Source organism: Apodemus sylvaticus, chromosome 5 (assembly GCF_947179515.1).
Source record: "Apodemus sylvaticus chromosome 5, mApoSyl1.1, whole genome shotgun sequence".
NCBI classification, from domain to species: Eukaryota; Metazoa; Chordata; class Mammalia; order Rodentia; family Muridae; genus Apodemus; species Apodemus sylvaticus.
This window is the reverse complement of record NC_067476.1, coordinates 143595074-143621965: the sequence shown is the minus strand read 5'-3', so window position 1 is coordinate 143621965 and position 26892 is coordinate 143595074. Positions and strand designations below refer to the sequence as shown.

The 26892-nt window shown below is 52.9% G+C and overlaps 1 protein-coding gene across 1 annotated transcript in view; it reads left to right on the top strand.

Moving 5' to 3' along the window:
• Nucleotides 1–235: 235 nt before the first annotated feature.
• Tgm2 (transglutaminase 2) overlaps nucleotides 236–26892 on the top strand; it is a 28472-nt gene continuing 1815 nt past the window's right edge. Inside the window, exons 1-12 of the mRNA XM_052184150.1 lie at nucleotides 236–364; nucleotides 3425–3604; nucleotides 7622–7864; nucleotides 12216–12334; nucleotides 14020–14148; nucleotides 14977–15154; nucleotides 16977–17112; nucleotides 17746–17849; nucleotides 19142–19384; nucleotides 20916–21185; nucleotides 25225–25385; nucleotides 26317–26453. Coding sequence (XP_052040110.1) covers nucleotides 355–364; nucleotides 3425–3604; nucleotides 7622–7864; nucleotides 12216–12334; nucleotides 14020–14148; nucleotides 14977–15154; nucleotides 16977–17112; nucleotides 17746–17849; nucleotides 19142–19384; nucleotides 20916–21185; nucleotides 25225–25385; nucleotides 26317–26453 — 1910 coding nt within the window. The 5' untranslated portion in view covers nucleotides 236–354. The remainder of the gene's footprint in view (nucleotides 365–3424; nucleotides 3605–7621; nucleotides 7865–12215; nucleotides 12335–14019; nucleotides 14149–14976; nucleotides 15155–16976; nucleotides 17113–17745; nucleotides 17850–19141; nucleotides 19385–20915; nucleotides 21186–25224; nucleotides 25386–26316; nucleotides 26454–26892) is intronic.

Genomic DNA, 26892 nt, shown 5'->3' with positions numbered 1-26892 from the left:
CGTGTGTCTGTGTGTGGTATATTCATGTATGTGTGTGAAGAGGTGAGTGCTCTTGGCCACTGCTTTGGCCTGTGAATCATATCTATGTGTCTAATGTTCAGAGGCCTTGGTCTGATTTGGGTATTCGTCGCGCGCTCCAGGTGTCTGTGCTGACGTCGCCCTGTGTCCAGCAGGGGGCGCTCCCGGCAGCCTTGGTTCCCCGGCCGACAGACAGGAGTGTCCGCCCCGCCCCGCCCGGGCCCGCCCGGACGCCCTGGGCTATAAGTTCGCGCCGCGCGGCTGGCCGGCAGCACCGCACTGGTGATCCTCGCCCGAGTGTCCCGCCGCGTCTAAGCTGTCGCCGCTAGCCTGACCATGGCCGAGGGTGAGTCCCTGGGCCGCGCGGGGTGGTAGAGTCGGGAGCAGGCTGGGCTGTCCTCTCCAAGTCTCCAGAGGAGAGCGACAGGTGGGATAATGGGAGGCAACTTGCAGGCCCTGAATTATTGGCCTCAGTATTCCCCACCCCAGGGCATAGCTGCTAATTCTGTCCCCCTGGATGAGGTGAAAATGCTACACGGAGGTGTACTGGAAAGAGTAAGATACTGTCATCGTTTCCCCCAATACTTAGCTAAGAGCAGGGTCCCTGCTGTGTGCCAGGTGCAGAGGAGCCACTCAGGGATGTCGCCAACACGGGGCACTTGGCTTTCCTCTGTGCCCGGAAAGGGGTACAACTTTGCCGGCTGATTCTGTAGTTTTAAATCGAAGAGACATTCCAGCATTTGGTGGAGCACCGCCAAAGCCAGGCCTGCTGCCTGATGTTTCAAGTCCTCCCAAGCCCTCGTGTTCTCCAAGCCCAGATCTTGACCACTTGTTGAAGCTCAGGGTTCCCTACTGTAAGTTAGGGACAGTCGTGCCACCAGCCTTGGTACCTCAGGACTAAGAAGAGTAGAAAGGGTCCAGGGTCCTGTTTGCTTCCTGCCTGCCTCCTTCACGTGCTCACATGTGGACATATGAACATGGGAAGCACATTGATCACATGAGTCAGGACTTGTACAATGGAGAATGTTCCTAACACTGTCAGACCAGAATCCCGGCTGACTTATATTAGGTCAAGTCCATTCAGGGATGGCATCTGCCTGCACTGTGACCTCAGGGAAGGGACTTGGGGCAAGTGACGGGGTGTGAAGAAGGACGTGAAGCAAATAGGGAAATTCCAGAGGTTAAGCCCGGCTGTGAGGCCTTGCTCACTCCCTTTTCTGAAGCCTCAACAGGCTGTGATGTGTCACATGAGGGACTGCTTATCCCCCATTCCCATCCCTATCTCCAAACTCTGAGGGACCTCAGAGATAGCCCAGGCTTACTGTGTTGGGGCCTCCTCCACCAAGGTCCCCCCCCTGGACTCTGTGACTCTGAACCCTGACTATTGCACCCTTCAGTCTGTGTGGGTGGGGTAGTGGGGTACCCCACCCTGTCTCCCCAAGCCAGGGCATAGTTGCCACCAGGGTTTCTAGAAAAATGGCCTTTTACCTGCCTGAGCCTTCCGAAGTTGAGGATTTTGTGGTTCTGCTGCACCTCAATGGCAGTGGTATTAACCTCTTTGCTTTGGTGTGGCCGGTCATTACCAGGGAAACCTACGAGTCATGCTACAAATCAAAAAGGCATCTGCTGTGGGACCAGGACCATAGACATTTCATTTGAGGTGGCTTTTGGAGAAGCCTTCTGCACTTCCAGGATGGTTTCCCTGAATTTGGAATTCTTGCACAGCACGGGGTCCAGCACCTAGGCTGGCCAACTTTGGGCCAGTCCCTGCCCTGAGAGTGCTGTGCCTTCTCTTGACCACAAGGACTCCCTGGTCCTGACGTGAGCCTGTTCAGACCCCGACCCCACCCACCCCCACCTGTCACCTAGTGCTTGCCCCGGTCCTCAGCTCCTCCTGCAACGGAAAATAGAACTTCTGCAGTGCACGCCTCTCTCCTGGGCTGGGGCCCATCTTGACTTCTTAGTGTTCTTTGAGATTCGAGGTTAGGGAAACTTGTCTAGGATCATAGAGCCACACGGGAGAATGACAACATAGGTCCCTAATACTCCCAAGCTGCCATTTTAGAATCTTTTATTTTGGAGACTATTGGGCATCCATAAAGTAGGGAGGGTAGTGCGACAAATCCCTCTGCCCTTACTCTCCAACCAACTCCTGCCTCGCGCCCTGTGCTGTTCTTGGAAAGAAAATCTCATGTTGTATCTGCTGTGAGTCTATCAGCACGTGCATCAGAAATAAGTCTCCTCCTCAGTGACAAGTCAACAGAATCCCCAGCTCGCCACTTTGTCACCAGTACTCACAGTAAATGTTTACAAAGCACCTTGTGAACTCGGTCTTAATAATAGCCGTATACCACAATGGGCAGAACACCCTCAGCTTCCCATTACATGGTCTCCTTTTAAACTTTTAGGGTTTTTTTTTCCTTGCATTTGAAATTTTAAGGAAACCAGATCCTTTACTGAAGGTCTCGCAGACTCTGGATTTTGTTGGCTGTGCCTGGTTCCATGCTTTAGTCTGATCCTTAGCCTATGGTATTTCCAGGACATTGAAAGTTAGGATGGCTCGGACTGTCTTCAGGCAGGAGAAACTGGAGTTTAAGGCCAGACTGGTCTACAGAGTGAGATCCTGTGTAGCAAATGGGGAAAGGGAGGGAGGGGAAAGGAAGGGAAGAGAGGGGAATAGAAGAAAGAGGGGTATAGAAAAGGAGGGAAGAAAAGAGGAGGGAAGAAGAGAGGGGAGAGGAGGGGGAAAGAGAGAGGAAAGGAGGGGAGAGGCGGTGAGGGGAAAGGAGGGGAGAGGAGAGGAGGGAAGGAGAGGGGAGGGGAGGGGAAAAGGGAGAGGAGAAGGAGGAGGGGAGGGGGAGGAGGGGAGAGAAGGCTGGGGGAGGGGAGGGGAGAGGAGGGGAAAGGAGGGGAGGGAAGAGGGAAAGTTCGTTGAATCTGGCAGGAAATGCTGGGTACTTTTCAGCAGACCCCACCCCTGTGTAAATCAAAAGCCAAACACCCTTGAGGGTTGTGACCATGTGTGGCCTGTGTGGAGCTGGAGCATGGGCGTTAAGTTCCATGCTGTGCTTCACACACATCGATTTCTTTAATGCCTGCCACGGCCCTGTGAAGTGGGGTCTGGAAACTGAGGCCCAGGAAACTTGAATTGCTGGAGATCACATGACTGGGTCATGGCAGAGACCTGTCCCGTTACTCGCAGAGCCTTGTGGTTAAAAGCCCTGTTGAAACGAAGCCTTGCCAGATCCCTGTGACCGTGGGAAGCTGTGGTTGCAAGGGGTCAGGGCTGTGCCTTACAGAGGTGAAAGTGTCGCCAGGGTCTAGAGAAGGTCACAGGGGTAGCAAGTAGGATTGTATCACCTGAGGCCACAGCGGCTTACGCCTGCCTCTGTTTCTGTCTCTACAGAGTTGATCCTAGAGAGGTGTGATCTGGAGATTCAGGCCAATGGCCGTGACCACCACACGGCCGACCTGTGCCAAGAGAAACTGGTGCTGCGGCGTGGCCAGCGCTTCCGGCTGACACTGTACTTTGAGGGCCGTGGCTACGAGGCCAGTGTGGACAGCCTTAAGTTTGGTGCTGTGACCGGTGAGTAGCTTTGATTCCCTCTGTGTCCTGCTCCTGGTGGGAACAGGACACATACATTCCCACCTCTCTGCATGACCTCCCGCATCCTGTGGGAATCTCAGCTGTCCTTAGCCCCATTGCCCAGGTGACAAACAGAGATTCAGAATGGAAGAGGGAGAGGCCGCCTCAGGCCCTGCAAGCCTGTGTGAACCGGTTGCTGCTTTCCATAGCTTCCTGCCTTGGAGTTTCATTAAGATTTGCCATAATGTTTCCCACACCAAACAACCTTCCCATCTCTTCTTACCAGGGATCCTGAGAACCCAGCAGGCCTCTGGGATCTGGCTTAAACCAGCTCTGGGTAGTGGGGAGAGTCCAGTTGACTAGAGGTGGGGGTGGGCTGCTGACCTGCTGTGTGACATTGAGTTAGTCACTTAGCCTCTCTGAGCCAGAGTTTCATCAGCAATTCACACTGGTGGGTTCAGTAAGAGGGCCCTGGAAATGTCCTGGAGATGTTGGTGGCTGTTACTTGTATCACTGCAAGGGCTCCAGAGATGGGCGAAAGGGCGGTTGGACCCTGTCCACCCTCTTCCCAATCTCTCTGGTTGCCTGTTCTAGGAAAGTGGCCTTGAAAGCCAAATCAGTTGTCTAGCTTCTGGTATGAACCACTCCCTCAGGGTCAGCAAGGGGCCACCTGGCTGGGATTCTGGCCCAAGGGTGTAAAAGGCCAGCTTTCTTTGGTCTTTGGGGATAGAAAGAGTGGCAAATAGGAGCTGCCGCCCCAGCCCCGCTGAGGCCCTTTCTATCTGAGGGACATTGATAAGCTTATCTCGGAGTCTGCAGGCTGACAGGATATCCCCTCCAACCTTTCCTCCTCCCTCCTCATCCACGTTGGCAGCCATTACCCAGGGACACCACGCACCCTCACCTGTAGGCCCTTTTCTGTCACTCAAAGGGTCCTAGCCAGTGTCTGGCCTTCCAGCCTCTGTGGAGGGGAAGGCTGGTAGTGTTTGATCATGTGGGGCTGGATCGTGCTTGGAAAGGTGGATCAGTTCACATGCCCACCCTGTTCCCTCAAGTGCGGAAGCATAATGGGCTCCCATTTTGCAGACAGCGAGACTGAGGTAAGGCTGCTCAGATGATTAAGTCACTCAGTAGGTCACGTGGCGGTTAGAGGCACTGCTAATTCAATTCCTGACCCAGCTATGATTTGAGGCTCTCTGTCACTTAACCCTGTGTCTACCTGAGTGCCTGCCTGGCCTCAGTGTACCCCTCTGTGACAAGGTGGCAGGTGAGGTGGCAGCCTGAGCGGCCTGCAAACACCCACATTCTCTCTCCTCCCTGACATAGACTCTTCTTCTTCTACACGGCCTGGGAAGAATAGCAAAGGCACTTAGCCTCGGGAGTTCAGTGCTGGGAGGTCCGCTGACCTCCTGAACCCCAAAGTTAATCTCTACTCACCAGTCCCTATGGGTCACTTCCATCTGTCGTGGTTTCCCTGTCCGCTATCCAAGACCCTCCCGGGTGCCGGGGAAACCTGAGGGACAATACCAGGAAGCCAGGCTCCCACCAGGCCAGGCTTGAGTCAGTGCCCAGCCCAAGCCTGGCTGGGGACCTCCTCCTCCCTTAGAACTGTCTAGTTTATGCTCAGCCTGTCCTACCGCTTCAGGGAAACTGAGGCCCCGGAGAAGGGAAAGAGTTTGTCAAGCCACTCAGTGAAGGGCTTTGTGGTCCCACCCCCACCCTGGCTGTTTTTTGGTTTTTGTTTTTTTTTTTTTTTTCCATAGCCAGTTTGGGGTCTGGTGGGCTCTGCAGCAGGCTCAGGCCACAGTGAACAAACAGCCCTTGAGAAAGGACGACGTTTCCTCCCCTGATGGAGGGTGGAGAGGCATGAGGTGAAGCCAGCCCAGGGGGGTGAAGGGAGACTAATTGAGGGTGTTACCCTGGAAGCCTCACTTACCCCAGCCCAGCCTGTCACCATGGTCTGGGCAGTGCCAAGACCCCTTGGGCCTCTGGAGTTACATGGGTCTAAAGTGGTCATCGTGGGACCTTTGGCTTCACCAACACTACCTTGTAGAACCACAGTCAGGAAGTTTGCAAAGCCAGCTACGCAAGCAATGGTGGGACCGGGGAACAGTGTGTCCTTGCCTGTCCCCAGCAAGCCCTCTTGGAAGAAAGGTGTATAAAGGGGTGTGTGTGTGTGTGTGCATGTGTGTATACATGGGTACACGTGTGACTGTTCCCAGATAGAGAGGTGGGACATGTGTTTCCTGACCTACCCTAGAGATTACCATCACCACACAGTGGCCGTGGGACCTGGCCAGGCAGGTTACCAGAGTGACCAGGTCATTGATCATCCAAACAGAGACACTGCTGAGAAGGGAAGGGCAGTGTGGTCAGGGCTGTGCTGGGACTACAAGCATAATTATAACTGAGCAGCCCCGCCTACCCCTAACCAGCCTCATTCCCCCTGCCTCAGTTTCTGCATTTGCGAAGTTACTTCATTGTCATAAAAGTGTCTACCTGTGTCACGGCCCTCAAAGCCTGCTCTCTGGCCTAAGAACTCAGATGTCTCATGTCCCGTAGAGGGAGCACATCTGAGGCCAGTCCCTACTCTAAGTGCTTTCCAAAGGCCCTCAGTGAAGCTCCCCAGCTGTGCCAGAAGGCGGTGGTGAGAATAATAGGCCATAGTAACTACTTATTGAACACTTACTGTGTGCCAGGCTTGTCCTCTTGAAACTTTTTGGCAACCTTAGACAGAATGACTTCATTCTACAGACATAGAAAGGCCCTACTTCACAGATAGTGGAACTCAGGCTTAGAGAAACAAAGTTTCTTGTTACAAGGTTACAAGCCAGTTTCAAACTTAAGAATGGACCTTCCAGGATGCGTGGTCCAAGCCGGTTTCTTTGAGGAAGATACTATGTGTCAGGAGAGGCCTGGGGTCTTGGCTTAGATGGGTGACTCTCTTGAGTTCCAGAGCTGGCTGGCTCCTTTCCAAATGTCAGCTCTGGTAGTCAGGGAGGGTTTGAATGCCTCCAGCTCAGCCCTTGGCACCCAGACAGGCTCTTGAGGCCTGTGTCGTGCTTATTAGCTCACGGTTATATTTGGGCTCGGGTGCAGTGGGGCTGACAGACAGGGAGGAGGGGTGGAGACGGGGAGGGAGTCCCTTGGTGAGCAGGCCCCAGTATTGTCAGCGGCGGATGGCAGAGCCACAGGGAGGGGGTGGAGAAATAAAAATAAACTGCCAGGCTGCCTCCCAGCCAGCCAGAATGTTCCTCTGTTTCTTCACTCCCTGCCCAAGGCTAAAGTGACCAGCCCCGCCCTCCTGTGACTCAGGCCCCTCTGCTTGGGCCAGGCCACCCCTTACCTGGAAGAGACTGTGCAGACCATGATATAGGACGTCACCCACCAGGAAGCAACATCTTTCAAAATGGAGCAGTGTAGAGGCCCATAGGCCTTAAGACCCCAGAAACCCGGGATCTCCTAAGAGCCTTCCTCTCTAGGCCTTATCTTTCTCTGTTCTGTCAGTTAAAGGGAAGCCCAAAGAGTCAGAGACCTCTGTAAGGTGTACAGGCTGTAGGGAAATGATTGCCCTCATGTGCCATCCATGGGATTAGAACCCATAGCCAGAGGGTCCCTGGTAAACCAATGTCCAGGTAGGTCCCTCCTACTCTGAGTGTGTAGCTGTGGGGAAGGGCAGTGATATGCAAGCGAGGGCTTGGATAGAAGCCTCGCCAATGTCTGCCTTGCTCCCTACCAGTGTCATAGTCAGGCATGCTGAGCCTGTCCACCGAGATGTCACCTCAGATCCAAGGCAGACGACTGAGGCTCTCCTAAGCTGCACAGTCCTCTTTCTGGGGCCTTCACCACGAGTCTATGGCTACTTCACCAATGAGGAAACAGGCTGAGGGAGATGGAACCTCTTGGCAGGGTTCCTCCAGTGCCCGGAAGTGGAACTAGGCCTCGACCTCAGCCCTGAGAGCCTGGACAGTGTCCTGCCAACCCTTCACTCACAGCTGTGCCGTCTCCTCCCTGCAGGCCCAGATCCCAGTGAAGAGGCAGGGACCAAGGCCCGCTTTTCACTCTCCGATGATGTGGAGGAGGGATCCTGGTCAGCCTCGGTGCTGGACCAACAGGACAATGTCCTGTCACTGCAGCTCTGTACCCCAGCCAATGCTCCTATTGGCCAGTACCGCCTCAGCCTGGAGACTTCTACTGGCTACCAAGGCTCCAGCTTCATGCTGGGCCACTTCGTTCTGCTCTTCAATGCCTGGTGCCCAGGTGAGCTATTTTCTATCTATGGGAGCTGGGGAGCATCAAGAACCAAAAGAGGGGGGCATAACCGATGATGGGGTGGGGCATCCTCAAGATAAGGATTCTTTTGACATCCCAGTTCATAGACAAGAAAGCCAGGTGACTCATCTGGAACCAAAGGATGCTCTCCTGGTCTGGGGGCCCGTGAATTCCTACAGCACTAGGAACCAGGTGTCGGAATCCATTTGGCTGGGTATCCCATAGACTGGTTAAAACCATGACTGACAGTTCTGGGGATTGGGCGGTAGAAGATCAAGACCAAGGGAGTCACATCCAGTGAGGGCCTTCTTGCTGTGACCCCATCATGTGGTGAGAGAGGGAGAGAAGGCCAAACTCTTCTATATCCTCTCCAACCTCTAGCTAATTAAGCAGTCCTCGGTTAGAACAGGAGTCCATTCATAAGGTTCCTCCTCCTAACACCATCACACTGGGGGCACAAGGCGGTGTTGTGCTGCAGGAGTCCCCATTCGGGGAGAGGGACTTAGCTTACGCCTTGGACCAGACACTGTGCTCATTCTCTTCACGAGGCCCTGGTTTAAACCCATCCAGGTTGGCTTAAGGACAGGAAACGGAGTGAGGTCCAGCAGGGCCCAGAGTCTGACTCATAGCTACCTCCTTACACAGCTGGCAGGGGACACGTCAGCATCCTTGATGCTCTGACAGGAAGTTGAGACTCAGAGAGGTTAAGAGACTCTTGGAAGCTCCTCCAGTCATCTAAGGGACAGTGGCAAAGCCAGAGAGGAGAGGAGGAGATCTTTCAGGCGTCTTGAGTATCAGGAGGAGGCTGAGCTGCGGCGCACCTCCCAGACTCAGTTTCCCCATCTCATCAACATGCACTTAGTCTGACCATTTTGTTTCTTTTTTCCTCTGACATGGTGAAGCAGGAGGGGACCCTCTGGTTGTCCAGCCTGGGAATTCAGTAGCCTTTCAGGCTCGCCCTGAGTCTGGCCTCTGTGCTGTCAGGCAAACCCTTCCCTGGACCATTGCTTGTTTTCTTTTCTTTTCTATTTGGGGACATTTTATGACATACTTGGTAGAGAGGCTTTTAAAATTCTTCTGGTGTGCCTACTTTGGTTTTTATTTCTAATTCTAAAAGATGCCAGAACAGCTTTTTATCTTTTTATTTTATGTATTATATTTTCAAGCAGGGTCTCATATAATTTAGATTGGCTTCTAACTCACTGTGTATCTAAGGATGACCTTGAACTTCTGACCCTCCTGCTTCCACGTGAAGCTAAAAATATATCCTTCACCCCACTTTGTGGGACTGGAGAGATGGTTCAGTGGTTAAGAGCACTGGCTACTTGTCTAAAAGACCAGGGTTTGGTTCCCTGCACCCATATGGTGGATAACGACCATCTATAACTCTATTTCCAGGAGATCTAATGCCCTCTTCTGACTTCCTTGGTGGTACTCATATATACATGCCAGCAAAACACACACACACACACACACACCGTGTGCATACACACACACACACACACACACACCCTGTGTGCATACACACACACACACACACACACACACACACACTGTTTGAGGTCTTGGGCTAATCTTAGCTCTGTCCATATACACCTGGAGAAACTGGTCCATCGCTCTTGAAAATTGCTATTTCCTAGATGGCCGCTAGCAAACGTGAAAGGCCAGGCCTCGTATTGCTGACCTATAATCCTAATACTTGAAGGCTGAGGCAGGAGGATTGTGCATTCAAGGCCAGACTGGGCAACTGGGCAACCCTGTCTCAAAAAAAGTAAAAAAAAAAAAAAAAAAAAACCACAGACTGCAGACTGGACAGGGAGCCCAGTGGTTAGTGTTTGTTTCACATGCTTGAAGGTCTGGGTTCAATCACCAGCACCGAAACCAACAGAGCCACAGAAGGACTATAACCAATCGGCTAACGGCTGGTTTCTCCTGCAGTTATCTTCAGATCTATACCCAATGCTCTGAACACAGCTGCCCAGCCTTTCCAAGACTCCAAATGCCTTGCACGTTGCCCACATGAGCAGCATCTGCCCAGTGCCCCATTAACAACCTGAGGTCATCCCCAGTGACCTGTGAGGCATCTCGCAGAGCACACGGTGCAGGCATTGTTTGGAACAGCAGTGGCTTTGCTGAGACAAATTGCAGTTTGTTTGGGTGAAGCAAGAACCCTTGCCAACCCACAGGGTTTTAGAGTTCAGGACAGGGAGAGGGCAGCTCCTGGGGATGTCCCCTGTCCTTTGGCTCAGTCTTACCCTGCCCTGAGGATTGGAGTGGGTCCCAGGCAAGCAGTACAATGAATGACTAAGATGACCCACACTGCAAGGCCTGGGGGAGGCAGGAACTTGGGCTCGGGCGGGGACAGCTGCAGTGGGGGGAATGTTCAGGATGGATGGGAAAGGGATGATCTGACTGGAAATGGGAGCCTCTGCCCTGCCCTGGATCCAAGGCCACAGGATAGTACCAGCGTGGGTATGGCTTTGTGTCCCCAGTGTAGTCAACTTTCCCAGAAATCAGAGCCGTGTTTCTAATACCACATGTGCTAACCACACTTCATGTGGTAATCCTGATCTTTGCTTTCTCTTTCTCTCTCTCCTTCCACAGAACTCAGTACTGTAAAATTAATCTCCCCCCCATAACCCTCCCCCTCCCTCCCCCCTCCCCACCCCTCCTCCTACACCTGCCCCAGCTCTGGAGCCCGAGGGCAGTGTGCTCAGGGTGCCAATGCACTCACCAGTGCAGAGCTGCTGGACACTATACAGGTCTCTGAAGGTCTAACCTTAGCTCATAGCAGCCACAGGACTCTTTCTCCAGCGGGTCCAGCAGGGACTGGGATTTGACATTCTTTTAGGCGCCGTGAAGATATTTTAATTTCTTTTAAAGAAAAAAGTGGGGGGGCTGGGATGTACCTCCTAGGTTGGTGGGGTACTAACCTAGCTTATATGAAGTCCTGGGTTTGATCCCTGGGTAGCGCATACTTGTAATCCCTGCACTCAAGAGGTAGAGGCAGAAGGATCAGAAATGCAAGGTTTCTGGGCAGTGGTGGCGCACGCCTTTAATCCCAGCACTGGGAAGCAGAGGCAGGCGGATTTCTGAGTTCGAGGCCAGCCTCGCCTACAGAGTGAGTTCCAGGACAGCCAGGGCTACACAGAGAAACCCTGTCTCAAAAAAAAAAAAAAAAACAACAACAACAACAACAACAAAAAGAAAAAAGAAAGAAAGAAAGAAAAAAGGAAAAAGAAATGCAAGGTCACCTTATCTGCATAGGGAGTTTGATGTCAGCCTGGGATCCATGAGACCCTGTCCTTTAAAAAATGTTTTTTAAGTAAATATGTCATTGTGTGATATTGAGACATCAGCCATACATAGTTGAATTTTCTCTCTGATGGAGAGAGGAGTTCACAGAGAACAGACACCCAGACCAACAGCTCAGCAGACTCATCATGAGGCTCTGGGTTTCCTCTCTCTGCCTCAGTTTCCCTGTCTATGATGCAGATGTCATGAAGCCAAGCCTCAGTCTCCCTGGGCCTGTATCCCCCACACCAGTCACAGGTGTAGCCCACATTTTCTCGGGGACAAAGCTTTGCCACCTGTGTCCTCAGCTTATGCTGCCATCCTGCTGCCACCTCTGCCATGTCTCAGGAGCCTCCCTGACCCCAAAGCTGGCCTTGCTCCACATCCTTAGGACTGTGGTGACCCTTCCGTGGGGGCTCTGGTGCCTTCTCCCCAGGGAGTGGTGCACTGTCCTAGCTGGCTTAGAGTTCTGTCCCCAGAACCCCATGTCTGCCACCCCTTTCACTTCTAGGAAACTCCAAGAGGTGCTAAGAGGGGCTCTGAGGCCAGATCACACTGAAAATAAACATCAGAGCCGGGTGCAGAGGCAGAGGCAGAGGCAGGGGCAGGTAGATCTCTGTGAGTTCTAGGTCAGCCTGTTCTAGGACAGCCATGCCTACACCGAGAAACTATGTCTCAGAAAAACAAAGCAAAGCAAATACAAAACAAGTGAACATTAGGACCAAGAACTCCCTAGTCCAGCCCCTCCCCCATCATTTATTTGGACGTCTGTTTCTTCAATTTGGAAGTATTTCTGAGCCTCAGTTTCCCTGTCTTTAACATAGAGCTTATGGGAGAGTATATAGATTCACGTGTGTTCTACTTACAGCCCAGCTCTGGGCATGCTGGGAACGTGTATATATGACAGCCTTGTCTCCAAATGATGTGACCTGATAATTAGCTTTGCTATTGAGAGAGACTTGGACTGGGGAGTTAGCTCCCAGGTCCACATTGCAGGGCTCCTAATGTGCCCACTCAAGTTGAGACTCCTTTCTTCTGTCTACAGTGGACGATGTGTACCTAGATTCAGAGGCAGAGCGACGGGAATACGTCCTTACGCAGCAGGGTTTCATCTACCAGGGCTCTGTCAAGTTCATCAAGAGTGTTCCTTGGAACTTTGGGCAGGTAGGACAGTGCCTCACGGTGAGCACAGGCTAGCCTATGTCTGGAAACCCAAGATTTCAAGATGTGAGTGGGTGGCAGAGTTGTTACCCATTCTATCCTGTTAGGAATGCAGGGTAACTGTGTAGCTGCAGGCCCAGAGAGGGGTAAGAGTTGCCTAAGGTCACACAGCAGAGGCTGCACTCCTGGGCCCAGGGTAGAAAAAAAGATGAGGAGAGCCTGTGAGGCAATGAAGCCAGCTGGGGTTCTCAGAGAAGGGGACAGTGAAGGCCCCTTGACAGTGATGACCCTCAGAGGATGTGCAGTGTGGGCTCAGTCTGTGTCAGTCGGTGGGTGAGGATCTTGCTGGGTCAATCATTCCTAAGAGTCCTGGAAGCACAAGCGGCCAGGCCACACCCCTTGCTTTTGATGGGCAGATCTGGCTAGGGGTGAGGTGTACCCTCTCTAGGCATTTCCAGGGGTGCTGATATTGCTGTTCATGGGACATCTGTTCATATCAGCCACTGCTCAGTAAGAAACAAGCCTGACATATACATGGCTGGAGGTTATAAATATCATCAGGACACGGCTCCTTACAAATGGAGACCAGCCGGGGCAAGGCTGTAAAATCTGGGCTGGGTTGGACTCAGATGGCTGGCTGCTATCTGTCCTGTTGTTTCCCGTTCCCAGCCAGGGCTGGTTCTGCAAATCTCAGGTCTCACTTTCTCCATTAGCCACCCTCCAGGAAACCTCTCGATCCTGTAGGGAAAACATGGCCCCTGGCCTCTGGTGTGTCAGTGTCTCCTAGGGAGGAGCCCATCTTAAGCTGTCTTCCTACAGCCTTCGGATCAGTGTCTGATGCTCAGACCTGGGAAATCCTTCTTGGGTGTAGGGAAGTCCTCCTGTGTGTCAGTGCCATGCTGACCACAGCTTCCTCGTGAGGGAACACAGCAGCAGAGAGCCCTCCCCTGTGCAGGCAGTCTGGCTGTGGGTGGGAAATGAGCCATGTCTCCCTGACGGACGTGACGTATAAACCTCACCACAAGTCAACCTCAGCTCCCAGGGCTTTGCCCTCTCATCTGAGAATCAGGGTTTCACCCCTGTCGTGAGACCTTCTAGGTTCTCCTTTGTGAAGACTTAAAAAAGAGGAAACCTCACTGTCCACAGTGGTCAGAAAGGCTTCTGGAGGTTGGAAGCACTTGAGCTGGGCTTAGTAGAACAAGTAAGCGTTTCTCATAGGAGAGGCTAGGTCTGTGGGAAGAAGACACAGGTGGGCAAGTTTGTGTCCTGCCTGAGAAGGGATCTGTGGGTAAAGGAACCCTAAGGGGTGAGACAAGAAACATCCTGGTTGTAAATATCACTGAGCATCAGGCTGATGGCAATGCGGAGTGACAGCAAGTGACAGAGGACTGTTCTGTAGCATGAAAGGACATGTCGGGACAAGGCTCTGTCAGGTTCAGCACCACAAGATGAAGAGCAAAGGCAGGGAGGAGGCTCCTTAGGTGCTGGGTGGGCGTGACCTTTCCCCTCTTCACACTTATGCCCCCCAGATGTCACGCTGCTCCCTCCTAGGCCTCCAGCAGCTGGCATCCTGAGGGTGTCCAGAACCAGCAAGATGGAGTGGGGTTCCTGCAGCGGTGGGGGTATAGGACCGCTTCCTGAAGAGGCTGGTACTCCAGCTTCCTGTTGTGTTGTTTGCTTGGACACAGTTTGAGGATGGGATCCTGGATACCTGCCTGATGCTCTTGGATGTGAACCCCAAGTTCCTGAAGGACCGTAGCCGGGACTGCTCACGCCGCAACAGTCCCATCTATGTGGGCCGCGTGGTGAGCGGCATGGTGAGTACAGGGAACCCTGACAGACCACTCCCTTCTGGGATGATGACGAGGACTTGGGACAGGATAGGCCTCGGAAGAGCAGTTTAAAAAGCTCTACACAAATGAGGCTCCCAGGGAACTCAAGCAGCCTTTCACCCAGCAAATACTGACCAACAGCCACTAATGTCCTGGGTGCTAGGGTAGAGCTTGGTCTAAACCCCATGTCATCCCAAAGCTCACAAAGCTATGCTAGTGGGTAGGTGAGCGGAGACAAATGTTAGCAGAAATAAACATGAGAAATGAGTGTCCAACTACGAGTCAAGATGCACGCACCGTAGGAACAGGGCTTGTGAGTGTCTGAGCACAGGGTCCCACCACGGGGAGGGGCTGAGGGTCCTCCCTCAGGGGTGGTTCCCAGGATGACTGGAAGGAAGAGATAGCCTGTGCTAAGGTCCTGGGGAGAAGCTAGAGAGTGGGTGGGTTCAGAAAGAGCTGAGTGGATGTAGGGGGCCAGACCAGAATTTGGATCCTATTCTGAAACTAATGTGTGTTTCAGAGATGTGTGGGGCAGTGTGGGTGTTCGTGAAACTCAAATCACACCATGCCACTTGGAAGTGACCCTGGATTCACAGGGCAGGTTCAGCTCCTGAATCGTATTCTCAGCAGTTGGCCCTGCAAGGCCTTCCTCTGTCTCCTGAGCCCTTGGCTCCACCCCCAGTTATCCCCGACATTTCATACTGTGTCTACAATCCTTCATCCAGGCATGGCCCGGCTTTGATCCCTTGCTGTATGCACTCCTCCTTATCCACACAATAGGCTTCGTTTCCCATGATGCTCTGCTGATTACAGGTCAACTGCAATGATGACCAGGGTGTGCTTCTGGGCCGCTGGGACAACAATTATGGGGATGGTATCAGTCCCATGGCATGGATTGGCAGCGTGGACATTCTGCGGCGCTGGAAGGAACACGGCTGTCAACAAGTGAAGTATGGCCAGTGCTGGGTGTTTGCGGCCGTAGCTTGCACAGGTGAGCTCAGCTCGGCAGTCTGGGCCAGTCTCAGCATGCAGCAGGCCCGCGGGGACACAGGGAGACCTGATTTCAATACTGTTCCTGCCACTGGAATACCGTGTGTCCTGGAGACTAGGAAGCAACGTTCAGCCTGTTTCCAGTTTCTAGATGGATTTGGGATAGTGTCTTCATGCCTCAGTTTCTCCATCTGAGAAACAGAGGCAGCAGTGATAAACTGATCACAGGGAACCCTGAGACCTGGGACAATGGCACTGAGCGTAAGCCTAAGAATGGCTTGGGCTGGAGTCTCAGGGCATCCAGAGTTCCAGGGCATCTTGGTGGCACCACGGGCATTTTCTCAGTGCCTGGCACTCAGCAGCACCAACCACACTGAGGTTTGCCTTGGAGGGCATCTGACCTGCTGGCTGCCCCACAGTAACTCCCAGCGCTGCTCTGGGCACTGGGCAGATGAACCTGCCCCCACCCATGCCTTTCTCTGAGTCACCACATCCTAGCAAGCTGCTATTAAAGGCTCCTCTTCCCTAGTGGGAAATGAAAGCTCACAGAAGGGAAGTGACTTGCCCAAGGTCAAACGGCTGGTTCAGGGCACAGTCTGGCCCCGAACCAGGTATGTACCGCTCTGGGGAAGCCCCACGTTCTTAGACTGTGGTGATAAGGTTTCTCAGGCCTGTCCTGGGGACAGCAAACAGGCAACACAGAGCCTCCTGTCTGTACCCGGAGGCACGCTGCTGAATGCGTCAGGAGTAGGGCTTACACCAGCTTCAGCGGTGGCTGCCGGAACCAGGCAATAGGTAGCAGGTCACTGCTCCCTCTCCCCCTCAGGGCACCTCCTGCATCTCCTGGCCAGAAGCCAGGGCGTCTGGGAAGCAGGTCAGAATAGGGCAAAGGGCAAAGACCACATCCCCTGCCCCCTGCAAAGATTCAAAGTCAATCAAAAGGGAAAGGAAAAAGCGGGAGTCCCACGGCTTGCGCATGCTATGGCCTTTTTGTTTGGTTTCATCTTTTAGATACTTAGTTTCTTTTTTCCCCACCCTAAGAGTCTATCCCATTTATGGTAAGGGCTGAGTGTGTCTAAGGGTTGGTTACCCAGTGTGCTAAGTGGGCCCCAGGCCCTCGCAAAGAAACAAAGAAACAAAAGAGCAGGGGCTGGAGCTCGGTTGATAGAGGGCGTCTTTAGCATATTCATGGTCCTGGGTTTGAGCACCCCACCACCACCACCACGGAAGTAGGCCTTATAGTGTCTCCCCCACCACCACCTCAGAAATGGAGACAGAGGATCAAGAACAGAAGCTCATAATCAAGCCTTCCAGGTCACCCTTGACTACACAGCGAGGCCGACAGGGTTACATAAGACCCAACCACATTAAAGTAGGGGGTGAGAGGCACTCAGGATTCCTGCCCTGCTCTTTGTATATTGAGCTTGCAGTCTTCCCAGGATGCTCAGCGCCTTGCTACGCTCCTGCCCTTTGCTCTCGGGGCTTGCAGGCTAGAGGGGTGCTGAGGTCAGTGTACCCCAGAGTGAAGTGTGCAAGGTGATCAGAGATCAGGGGCCACGACAGAGTCTCCCTTTGAGGTCTGTGGGGACCATGGTGCTATGGGGGCCAATGAGGATGACCAGGAAGGAGCATAGTGGGCACAGGATGACCAGCCAGGGAGGCACCATTGCAGGCCAAGAGAGACAGCTCCCTAACTCCACACCTGGACAGTGGGCCCATTGTCCCCTGGGCTGTGGATGAGCCTATGGAGGCCTGGTCAGGGCAGCTTTGTCCAGAGCCTCGGCAACAATGTGGACTCGTCTTTATCCTCCCCATGTCCACAGTGCTGCGGTGTCTTGGCATCCCTACCAGAGTGGTGACCAACTACAACTCCGCCCACGACCAGAACAGCAACCTGCTCATCGAATACTTCCGCAATGAGTACGGGGAGCTGGAGAGTAACAAGAGTGAGATGATCTGGTGAGTGCCCCCCCCCTGCCCCCGGGAGGCTTGGGGTGGGGGTGGGGGTGGGGCCGGAACCGGAAGCCTCTTGGAATTAGCCATGGTTGAACTGGGCCTCGACTGTTGAGCAGAGGAACAGGCAGAAGAACTGGGCTAGAGAAAGCTGGGTGGAAACAGAGAGGTGGGAAGCCCACCACAGACAGACAGCCCTAGAAGGGATGGCAGGAGGAACTGGGGGTGTGGGGGGAGTCTGGAATTCGAGTTGGGGTCCCGGCTTTCGGGACTACTCTCAGCTTCAGAGAGGGAAAGGATTGAGCCAATCCCACAGACCAGAACTGGAGCAGGAGCTGGGGCTGGGAGGGTTCAGGTGGGTAGAGAGGAGGCCTGGACCAGGCAGGGCCTGAGGGCAGGAAAGTAGCCAGAATCGAGGAATTGAGAGGTTAGCCAGGGAGACCTGGAGGTGCCGAAGAGCTCAGAGATGGCGGAAGGTCAGAGGATGAGAGGATGAGTCCCCACTAAAGAGGCTGCTGCTGAGACTGCTCCAGGGGAGGCTAGGGAGGTGGGCTCGGGATTTCCTGGTCTCCTATGGTGAGTTGGATTTGTGGGAAATGACAGAAAAAAAAACTGTGTTTTGCCTCTGTCCCCTACTAGGAACTTCCACTGTTGGGTGGAGTCCTGGATGACCAGGCCAGACCTACAGCCGGGTTATGAGGGGTGGCAGGCCATTGACCCCACACCGCAGGAGAAGAGCGAAGGTGGGAGGGGACTGCACGCCCTAGGGGTTGGGAAGCTGTGACTGGGTGGGGCTGAGAGACTGAGGGAGGCCAGCAGTGGAGTGGCAGCCCTTGGTCTGTGTGTTCCTAGAGTACTTCTTTAGGGAAGCTGTGAACAAGTCCAAAGAGAAAGCATCTCTTCACCCTCTCCCAAAATAGTATTGTCACCTACGCACTGCTGCCAGCAATTACAAATGAGATGTTTGTATGTTTCAGACAGACAGACAGATAGCAAGGCAAGGTCTGAGAAAGCCCACGGACAACCCTCTCAAAAAAAAATTAAATGCACAGATAGGGATACAAGGAACCTCGAAGTTATAGAAAGTTCCAGAAAAAAACAAAAAAATCAAAACAAAACAAAACAACAAAAAAAAAAAAAACACTTGTCCCTTTGTGGAGCAAGTTCTAGTTCTGGGGACAGCCTGTGTGTCAGCTCTTCCTATCTAGGACCGCTATAGAGATGAAATGTCTCTGGTTCTCACTGGTGGCAGCTCTAAGTACTCCTATGCTTTGTCACCTTGTCATCAGAGGACAAGCTGCCACAGCACAGTAAGTTAAAGATGTCATCTCCATTCATCTGAAGTCACTGGACCCTTAGGTTCTGTTGGAAGTGGGACAGGGACTGTGGAGTTGGTGACGAGTGTAGACTTGTCCGTATCCCAGTGTGACACTCCTGTGACTTCAGTTTCCATGTCCCATCTCAGGATGTGCCAGAATGTCCTCACCCATCTCCAGCCCCATCACTGTAGGAGTGGCTGGACAGAGTCAGGCAGCTTAACCTTCGCAATCCCAGATCTCACATCAGCACTGGCTGAGGGGAGGCCAGGCTGTGGCAGGCTGTGACAGGCCCTGATATCTGCTCAGCATGCTCAGTCGGTGGGAGCAGGACCTGGCCTCCTGGTGTTCTTAAGACACCTGGGGTACATTTCTGTTTGACTTATGAAAGACTTTATACAAAGAACTTTGCAGATATGACCCCACAGTAAAAGGCAGCTTGGAGAAGCGTCTGACTTGTCCAAAGTCACACAGCTAATGGAAGGCTGAACATAAATTGAATGTCAATATCCAGTTCCTCATCCAGATGCCTTCTGGGAACAGCTTCCCTGGTTAAAGAGTTATCTGGTCTGAGAGCTTTTATGCATGTGGTCTAATCCTGGGAGGTGTCTGCTCTCTCTCTCACACATACACACACACACACACACACACACACACACACACACACACACACGTGTGTGTGTGTAGCTCCATTCATCTCTCCCTTTTACCCCAAACAGGGACATATTGTTGTGGCCCAGTCTCAGTGCGGGCCATCAAGGAGGGGGACTTGAGCACCAAGTATGATGCCCCCTTCGTGTTCGCCGAGGTCAATGCTGATGTGGTGGACTGGATCCGGCAGGAAGATGGGTCTGTGCTCAAATCCATCAACCATTCCTTGGTCGTGGGGCAGAAGATCAGCACTAAAAGTGTGGGCCGTGATGACCGGGAGGACATCACCTACACCTACAAGTACCCAGAGGGTAGGTGCCTACGCCCCCGGAGCCTCTGATGGAGCCTTGCCAATAAGCACCTAGTTGTGCCAGCCCACCAGGCTGTGGATGTGCTACTTTTGACATCGTATATGTGTCAGTGACCCATGGATTATATTGTAGTTTAAGAAAGTCCTCAAAAGCAAGTGTAGATATCGGGATAGAATAGTAAAGGGTGATTTGTTTAGAATATCATTCAACAAAAAGATTCTGCCTGAGCTGGACACCAGGGTGCATGCCTGTAATCTCAGCTATGTGGGGAGCTAAGACAGGGGAATCGTGTTCAAGACTAACATAGTGAGGTCCTTTATAGATCTATTTCTCTGTCTCTCCAGATCAAATTATACATACACACAAACACACACACACACACACACACACATATATGTATATATATACATGTTATAGAAAGTTCTAGAAGGCATAGTAACACTTGTCCCTTTGTGGAGCAAGTTCTAGTGCTGGGGACAGTCTATGTGACAGTTGCTCCTGTCTGGGACAGCTACAGTGATGAAATATATTTATATAAATATATTATATATATTACAAATATATTTTATATGTTTATATACATATAATAAATATATTAAATATGTTTAGATAAGTAATATAAACATATTATGTAATTTGATTTGGAGAGAGAAATAGTATGTATGTGTCCATTTGGATACGTGCATGCATTTGGAGGCCAGAGGTGATGTGTGTGTGTGTGTGTGTGTGTGTGTGTGTGTGCCCAAGGAGTCCAGAAGTTAGTGCTGGAGCCCCTGGAACCGGAGTTACAGACAGTTATGGGCTGACTGATATGGGTGCTGGGAACTGAACCAAGTCCCCTGGGAGGACAGGAAGTCCTCTTAACCTCTGAGCATCTTGCCACCCTCATCTTATTCTCTGAGTCAGAGGCTCTCACTGAGCCCAGAGCTCACCAGTTGGCTAAACTGACTAGCTAGCCCTGTTACAGACATGCACTATCGTGCCTGGCTTTTACATGGGTGCTTGGGATGTGAGGTTGGGTCCTCGTACTTTCAGACCAGGCACTGACAGAGCCATGCCACCGTCCTTGTCACCCTGCCTTGTAAGCCTTGCTTTTTCATCAATTTGTTCTCAGTCAACCTGGAAAGCACAAGGCTTTCCTAGGAGAGATGCGCGTCTGGAGAGGAAGGTTGATAATGTCCGAGTGTGTGTTACGTTACGTTACTGATGGGGAGTGTCAGAGGCAGGACCTTGACTCTTGAGCTTCTGGGGTTGGGGGTAAACACATAAACAGAAAACCACCAGGGTGGGGCTGGTAGGAAACGCTTTCTTGGGGCAGGGGTCATTTAAGGCTGGATCTTGGGGGTTCTAAAGGGGTTCGTCCGTGAGAGTAGCACGCACCTTCCTCCTCCTACACAGAGGTGTGGAGAAGGGGTTCCCTTGGGGGTGCTCTGAGTCACCAGGACTCTGAAAAGCCAGCTTGTTCCGTCCCAACACTCGCCCATTGATCCTTGTTGCGGACATGATCAGAGTTCTCTTTTCTACTGCACAGGGTCGCCCGAGGAGAGGGAAGTCTTCACCCGGGCCAACCACCTGAACAAGCTGGCAGAGAAAGAGGAGACGGGGGTAGCCATGCGGATCCGAGTGGGAGACAGCATGAGCATGGGCAACGACTTTGACGTGTTTGCCCACATCGGCAATGATACCTCGGAGACCCGTGAGTGCCGCCTCCTGCTCTGTGCCCGCACTGTCAGCTACAACGGGGTACTGGGGCCCGAGTGCGGCACTGAGGACATCAACCTGACCCTGGATCCCTACTCTGGTAAGGTTCTGCTTGTCTGGAACATCCAGTGTTTCACGTGTGCTTCTTACCTTCCAGACTTCACCAGTGCCAAGCTCTGTGTGTGTGTGTGTGTGTGTGTGTGTGTGTGTGTGAAAGCAACCATGAGTGTCATCCCTCAGGTACAATCCACCATTTATTTATTTATTTATTTATTTATTTGCATATGATAGGGTCTTTTGCTGGCCTAGAACTCTTCAGACAGCCTGGAGTTCTGGCTGTCCCCACCTCCCAGTACTACTATTACAAGCCTGGATTTTTGTGTCCTATAGAATTTGCATTCTTATGCTTATAAGGCAAGCCCTTTACTGGCTGAGCTGTCTCTCTGGCCTCACAGCATGCTTAATTCTTTTTTTTTTTTTTTTTTTTTGAGACAGGATTTCTCTGTGTAGTCCTGGCTGTCCTGGAACTCACTCTGTACACCAGGCTGGCCTTGAACTCAGAAATCCGCCTGTCTTTGCCTCCCAAGTGCTGGGATTACAGGCGTGTGCCACCACACCCGGCTAGCAGGCTTAATTCTTAAAGCTGAGAGAGAAGTGGGAGCTGGCATAATAAACCACACCTATAATCCCAGTTCTTTGAGGGGGGGGCAGGAACGGGATGTCTGAGGCAGAAGACTGAAAAGTGTGAAGCCAGTTTAGGTTATATAGTAAGACCCTGTCTCAAAAAGAAAAAAGAGAAAAAAGGTGTGTGTGTTGGGGGGTAAGGGGTAGAGTCCATCACTGCACCCATTTTCCAGATGTGGAGACAGAGGCACAGAGTAGTCAAGTCACTCTCCCATCAGAGTTGTGCAGCTAGTACGTGAGGGGATGGATTTGAGCCTGTCTTGTCTCATGGCACCTTCCCATGAGTTCGCTGGCTCTCCCATCCCTGTGCTCTCTGTCACGGCCACTTCTCTCCTCAGTGTTCTTCTACAGTTCAGTGTTCAGGGCCCCAAGGTCACACACTGAGTTAGCACAGAGCCAGGACACAGTCCAGCTCCATAGCCCATCCATATCTCCCTTCTGGGGAAGGCAGAGGGACTGGACCTGGTGTGAGCATCACTCACCCTGGCCACTGGGTGAAGCCATCCGGCTACCTCCGAGTCCCTGTCCGTTGGGCTCACGAGGGTCAGCATTGGCCAGCGTGGATCGTGTGAGCTTCTGTACCGTCAACGCTCAGTACTGGAGAGCCGGTGTGACCTTCCTAGACGAGGAGAATGCCCAAGCTGGCTCTCTCCCTGCTCCCACCCCAGGCCCTCCACCCAGCTCTGGCTCAACCTGGATTTTCTGAGTAGACAGATCTGTGTCCAGGGCTGCCTCTTGACGCTTCTCTCACAGGCCTGGCAAATCCCCTTAGCCCCAGGCCTGGGTCCCAGCCCTGACACTCTTGCAAGATGCATTCTGAAGGCAGCTGGACTCACGTGGCTTTTGCTTCTGCTGCCTTCACAGTGCACCGTGCACAGGCTGGCAAGGTGACCCTGCCCATCACAGGAGGCAGCTCACCCGCCTGCTCACCTGATGGGCAGCTCTGGGGACAGCTCAGAGCAGATGTGGAGTCACTGTGCCTGGTGCTGTCTGCTTCCATGTGAGATCTGGAGAGACGGAGGCTGGGTCACTGTGGTGACACGTGGTACTGTCAGCTCAGGGCCTCCCACCACCTGATGGAAGGACCCAACTGATCCTCTGTGTCTGGATCCCAAGAATAGGGGCAGGGGTTCTTGCCATGGATACATGTGCTAGCCTGGATGTCCATATTCTGGTTGTCACCACCTGCTGCTGTCACCCTGGACAACACAGTTGTGGTTTCCCATACAGGCCACAGACCCCCATTAGTACAAAGGCCGGTCCCTCCAGCTGATACCACTCACTTGAGCCTTTCATGAGCTATCCAGAGGAAAGCAATGCGCTTCGAGATACACGTGGGACACGCCCTGAATACCAGGTGCCTTACTCGCAGCTGGTCACCTCTGGCAGGTGGTCACCTCACTCGCAGGAGTCACCTCTGCCTTACAGATGCCACCAGAGCACCCGCATTGTGTTGCAGGAGCTCCAGCCAGGCCCACAGTTCAGTCGACAGTGCCCCGCCAGCCTAAAAGCCAGAGGGACAGCATAGGAAGCAGGGAGGACAGACCAGGGGCTCCGTGTGCCGGGCTCTGACTGGAAGGCACAGTGAGTCCATTACGGCCTCTTGGGACTTCCAGAGCCAAGGTCAACCTGAGACCGATTCTTTTCCCCAGAGCTTCTTGCTCTTTGATGATACGGTCTGGGGACTTCCATGTGCTAATGGACAGGAAGCCGGGCGGGGAACAGCTGAATGGAGTCCAGATGCTCCCTTCCTCTACCCGTGCTCTCTCCCTCCTCCCTCAGCCCCCAGGAGGTCAGGAAAGCTGTCAGTGCAGTTCAGTGACCATCCCCAGGGACCCTTCTAGAACAGGGCATAATGTCCAAGGGAAGACTGAGGCTGACCACATGCAGTTTCTCCTCCCAGCCAGCATTTGGCCCAAGGCCAAGGCCTGGTGACTGACCCGTGAATATCGAGTGGCTCTCCAGGACCTGGCCTGGCCTGGCCTGGCCTTCTGGCAAAGCCAGCAGTCATGGCCACACCTCCTAGTGTGCAGAGTTTCCTCTTTCTCTTTTGCCCCCAGGGTGGGGCTGGTCATTGCAGTCTTTAGTCCTCAAGGACACATCATCGGACTGGAGCAGGTCCTTCTTGCGTTGATGCAACTGGAAGGCCACCCACTGCCCAGCTTTCTACAGGCTGTGCCCACTGTCTGCTGGGGCCGACGATGGACTGCTGGGGCCGCTGTCCCCGCCCCCCACCCCCTCAGTTTTGTCAGACCTGAGCAGTGGTCCCCATGTGGCAGGGCAGAGTGGTACTAATTTTCCTTTGGCTCCCCAGCCCTTGTGAGTCACCTCATTATCAGTTAGCTATAACCCCTGTGGCATGAATGTTCTGACAGAGGGTAGCAAGCAGGACTTTGTTGGTTTATATTTGTATTTATTGTGGTGTTGGTTTGCTACAGATAATGATGAAAAATCATCTTCTCTTTGCAAAAGATGGAGGTGGTGGTGGTTGTGGGGATGATGCTGATGATAGAATTAAAAATATAAAGCAGGTTGTAGAAAGATACCACACAAGTATGAAGACCCTACTGAGATGTGAAAACCATTCCACTCAGGCTATAAATGCTGGTCTAGCAAGGGAAGGGGAGGCCTCTGCTGTCAGAGTGCTAGCTGCTCAGTACCAATGAGCTTAGAGAACATCCCTGCAGAACTCTTGCTTCCCAGGGAATCCAGGAGCAAAAGGGACTTGCCCAGGGTCTCAGTGAATGAGGAGACAGGATGGGAGGTGCAAGCCAGTAGACACCAGCTCCTGCCTCCTTTCTCCAAACTGTTCTGTTTCCCACAACCCCACAAACCCCACCCCGGCTGCCCTTAGGCCTCCATTTTCTTGTCACAGAAAAATGAGATTAAGCCCACACTTCAAATAGGTCCAGGCTGTGTGGTCCAGTGGTGAGTGAGCTTGCTCTCAGAGGGTAGGTGGCACTGCCGATATGATTCAGAGGCCTGGGTGGCATGTCCCACTGTGGGATAATGTGTGGCAGGCAATATCAGTGTACTTGCCCAAACTTCCGCTTTCTTGTCTGCAAGCTGAGTGATCGTAAGCAAAGCCATTTGGGTTGTCAAGTGGGTAAAATGGGAGGCATTGGGAGAGGCGTGGTGTCTGGCAGTCAGCTGCCTTCCTTCTCCAGAAGACAGTGCCTCCCCCTGCTCCACATAGGAGACCCTCCCCAGTGCCCCAAGCATTCCTATTGCCCAGGTACTATTGATAGGTCCTAGAAGGCAGAGACCTGCCCGGTCACCAGCTAGAAGGAAGCTTTGCAAACTGGAAACCCAGTTTGCAGGAGAGAGTGACAGCTAGGCCTGCGCCCGTGAGGCTCTGGGTTCTATCCAGCTGTGGTGGTGCATGTCTGTCATCTCAGCAGCTGGTCGCATCCAGCCCTCACGTGTCACACACCCCTCCCCCTCCCTCCTTGCAGAGAACAGCATCCCCCTTCGCATCCTCTACGAGAAGTACAGTGGGTGCCTGACGGAGTCAAACCTCATCAAGGTGCGGGGTCTCCTTGTCGAGCCTGCTGCCAACAGCTACCTGCTGGCCGAGAGAGATCTCTACCTGGAGAATCCCGAAATCAAGATCCGGGTGAGGAGCAGATGCCCCGCCCCCACCCCACCCCTGCCCTCACCTCCCACCCCTGGACAGCATTCCCATTTACATACCTGCTTCTCTGAAGCCTGGAACCTTTCTGTGCCTCTGGGCCCTTGTAGAAGGCAGGCATCATAAAGATAAGAGAATGTAGAGCTTGAAGCCACAGGGAAAGGCTACTAGAGCCTGCGGTGGAGGGTGTGGTTGTCTGGGTCTGGGTCCTAGGTACCACCTTTGTGATATTGCTGCAGCCAAAGAAGGCTGGCAATCCTGGTGGCCCAGGCTTGTATCTGGGTGGCACTGAAGATGCTAATTCACCCTTCTGGTCCCCCAGTTCACTCCTCTGTGGGATCAGGTCACTTTGGGAATACTGTGAGAATGCAACTCACAGTATGTCCACAGAAAGCAGCTAGGGCCTTATGCTGCCTGCTTGGAGGCTTGGTGAAAGCCAACTGTACCATCATCACCGTCTTCCTCCTAGCCCTCTTCTGGGGCTCCCCCAAGCCCCAGCACCAGTTGCTCTAGAGTACCTTGTGGTCATGGGCCGGAGTCTACAGACCTTAGCTTATCTGTCCTGAAGAACTGGCAGCTTTCCAGCAAACCAGGGCTCAGAAAGGCTCAGCTTTCCCCAACATCACACAGCAGAGAAGAATAGAGTCATCTTAGCTCCAGTCCTGACGGACCAGTTTTGGACCCTGGGACACAGGAGACCCTTCATGCACCCTGAGGGTCATGTGGAGCCTCAGTGAAGTTCTATGTAAAGACCTGGGGAGTATCTGCCATGGTGGTTTGCAGATGGGAAACTGAGGCACCAAGCTGCGTCCTAGGGATGGCAGTGTTGGGAGAACTTCATTTTGCAAACACTGGAGAAACTCTGTAGGCATCCAGCCTGGCTCCCTGCCCTAACCTTCACCTTGCACCCTTCCAGATCCTGGGGGAGCCCAAGCAGAACCGCAAACTGGTCGCTGAGGTGTCCCTGAAGAACCCACTTTCGGATCCCCTGTATGACTGCGTCTTCACTGTGGAGGGGGCTGGCCTGACCAAGGAGCAGAAGTCTGTGGAAGTGTACGTACTGGGAGCCCAGGTCTCGGGGAGGAGGAGGCTGGGGCTGGAGCCAGGAGGTGAGGCTGTTGAGCCCAGCCAGTTGGTAGCCCAGTGATCTCATCTACACACCTGAATCCCACCCACCCTAAACCCCAAGCCAGAGTGCCCACAACATGATAACTGCATGTCATTCCCCCATCAGCACACACCTGACCTGGACACACCAGACACTGTGTCTCCACACATCCTCACAGAACCCGGATGTTCACTTGTGCTTATGTGTACATGCACACTCAGGCATTCACATCTACACATGCATGTGTAGGAACACATGCTGCTTTTCTTTCTAGTGCTGTGTAATTCATATGATCAGAACAAACCAAGAGCATGCACAACCCCCAAAATCCACCCAGTCCACACAATGTGTTGTCTCTCCTATAGCCACTGGGCATGTGCATGG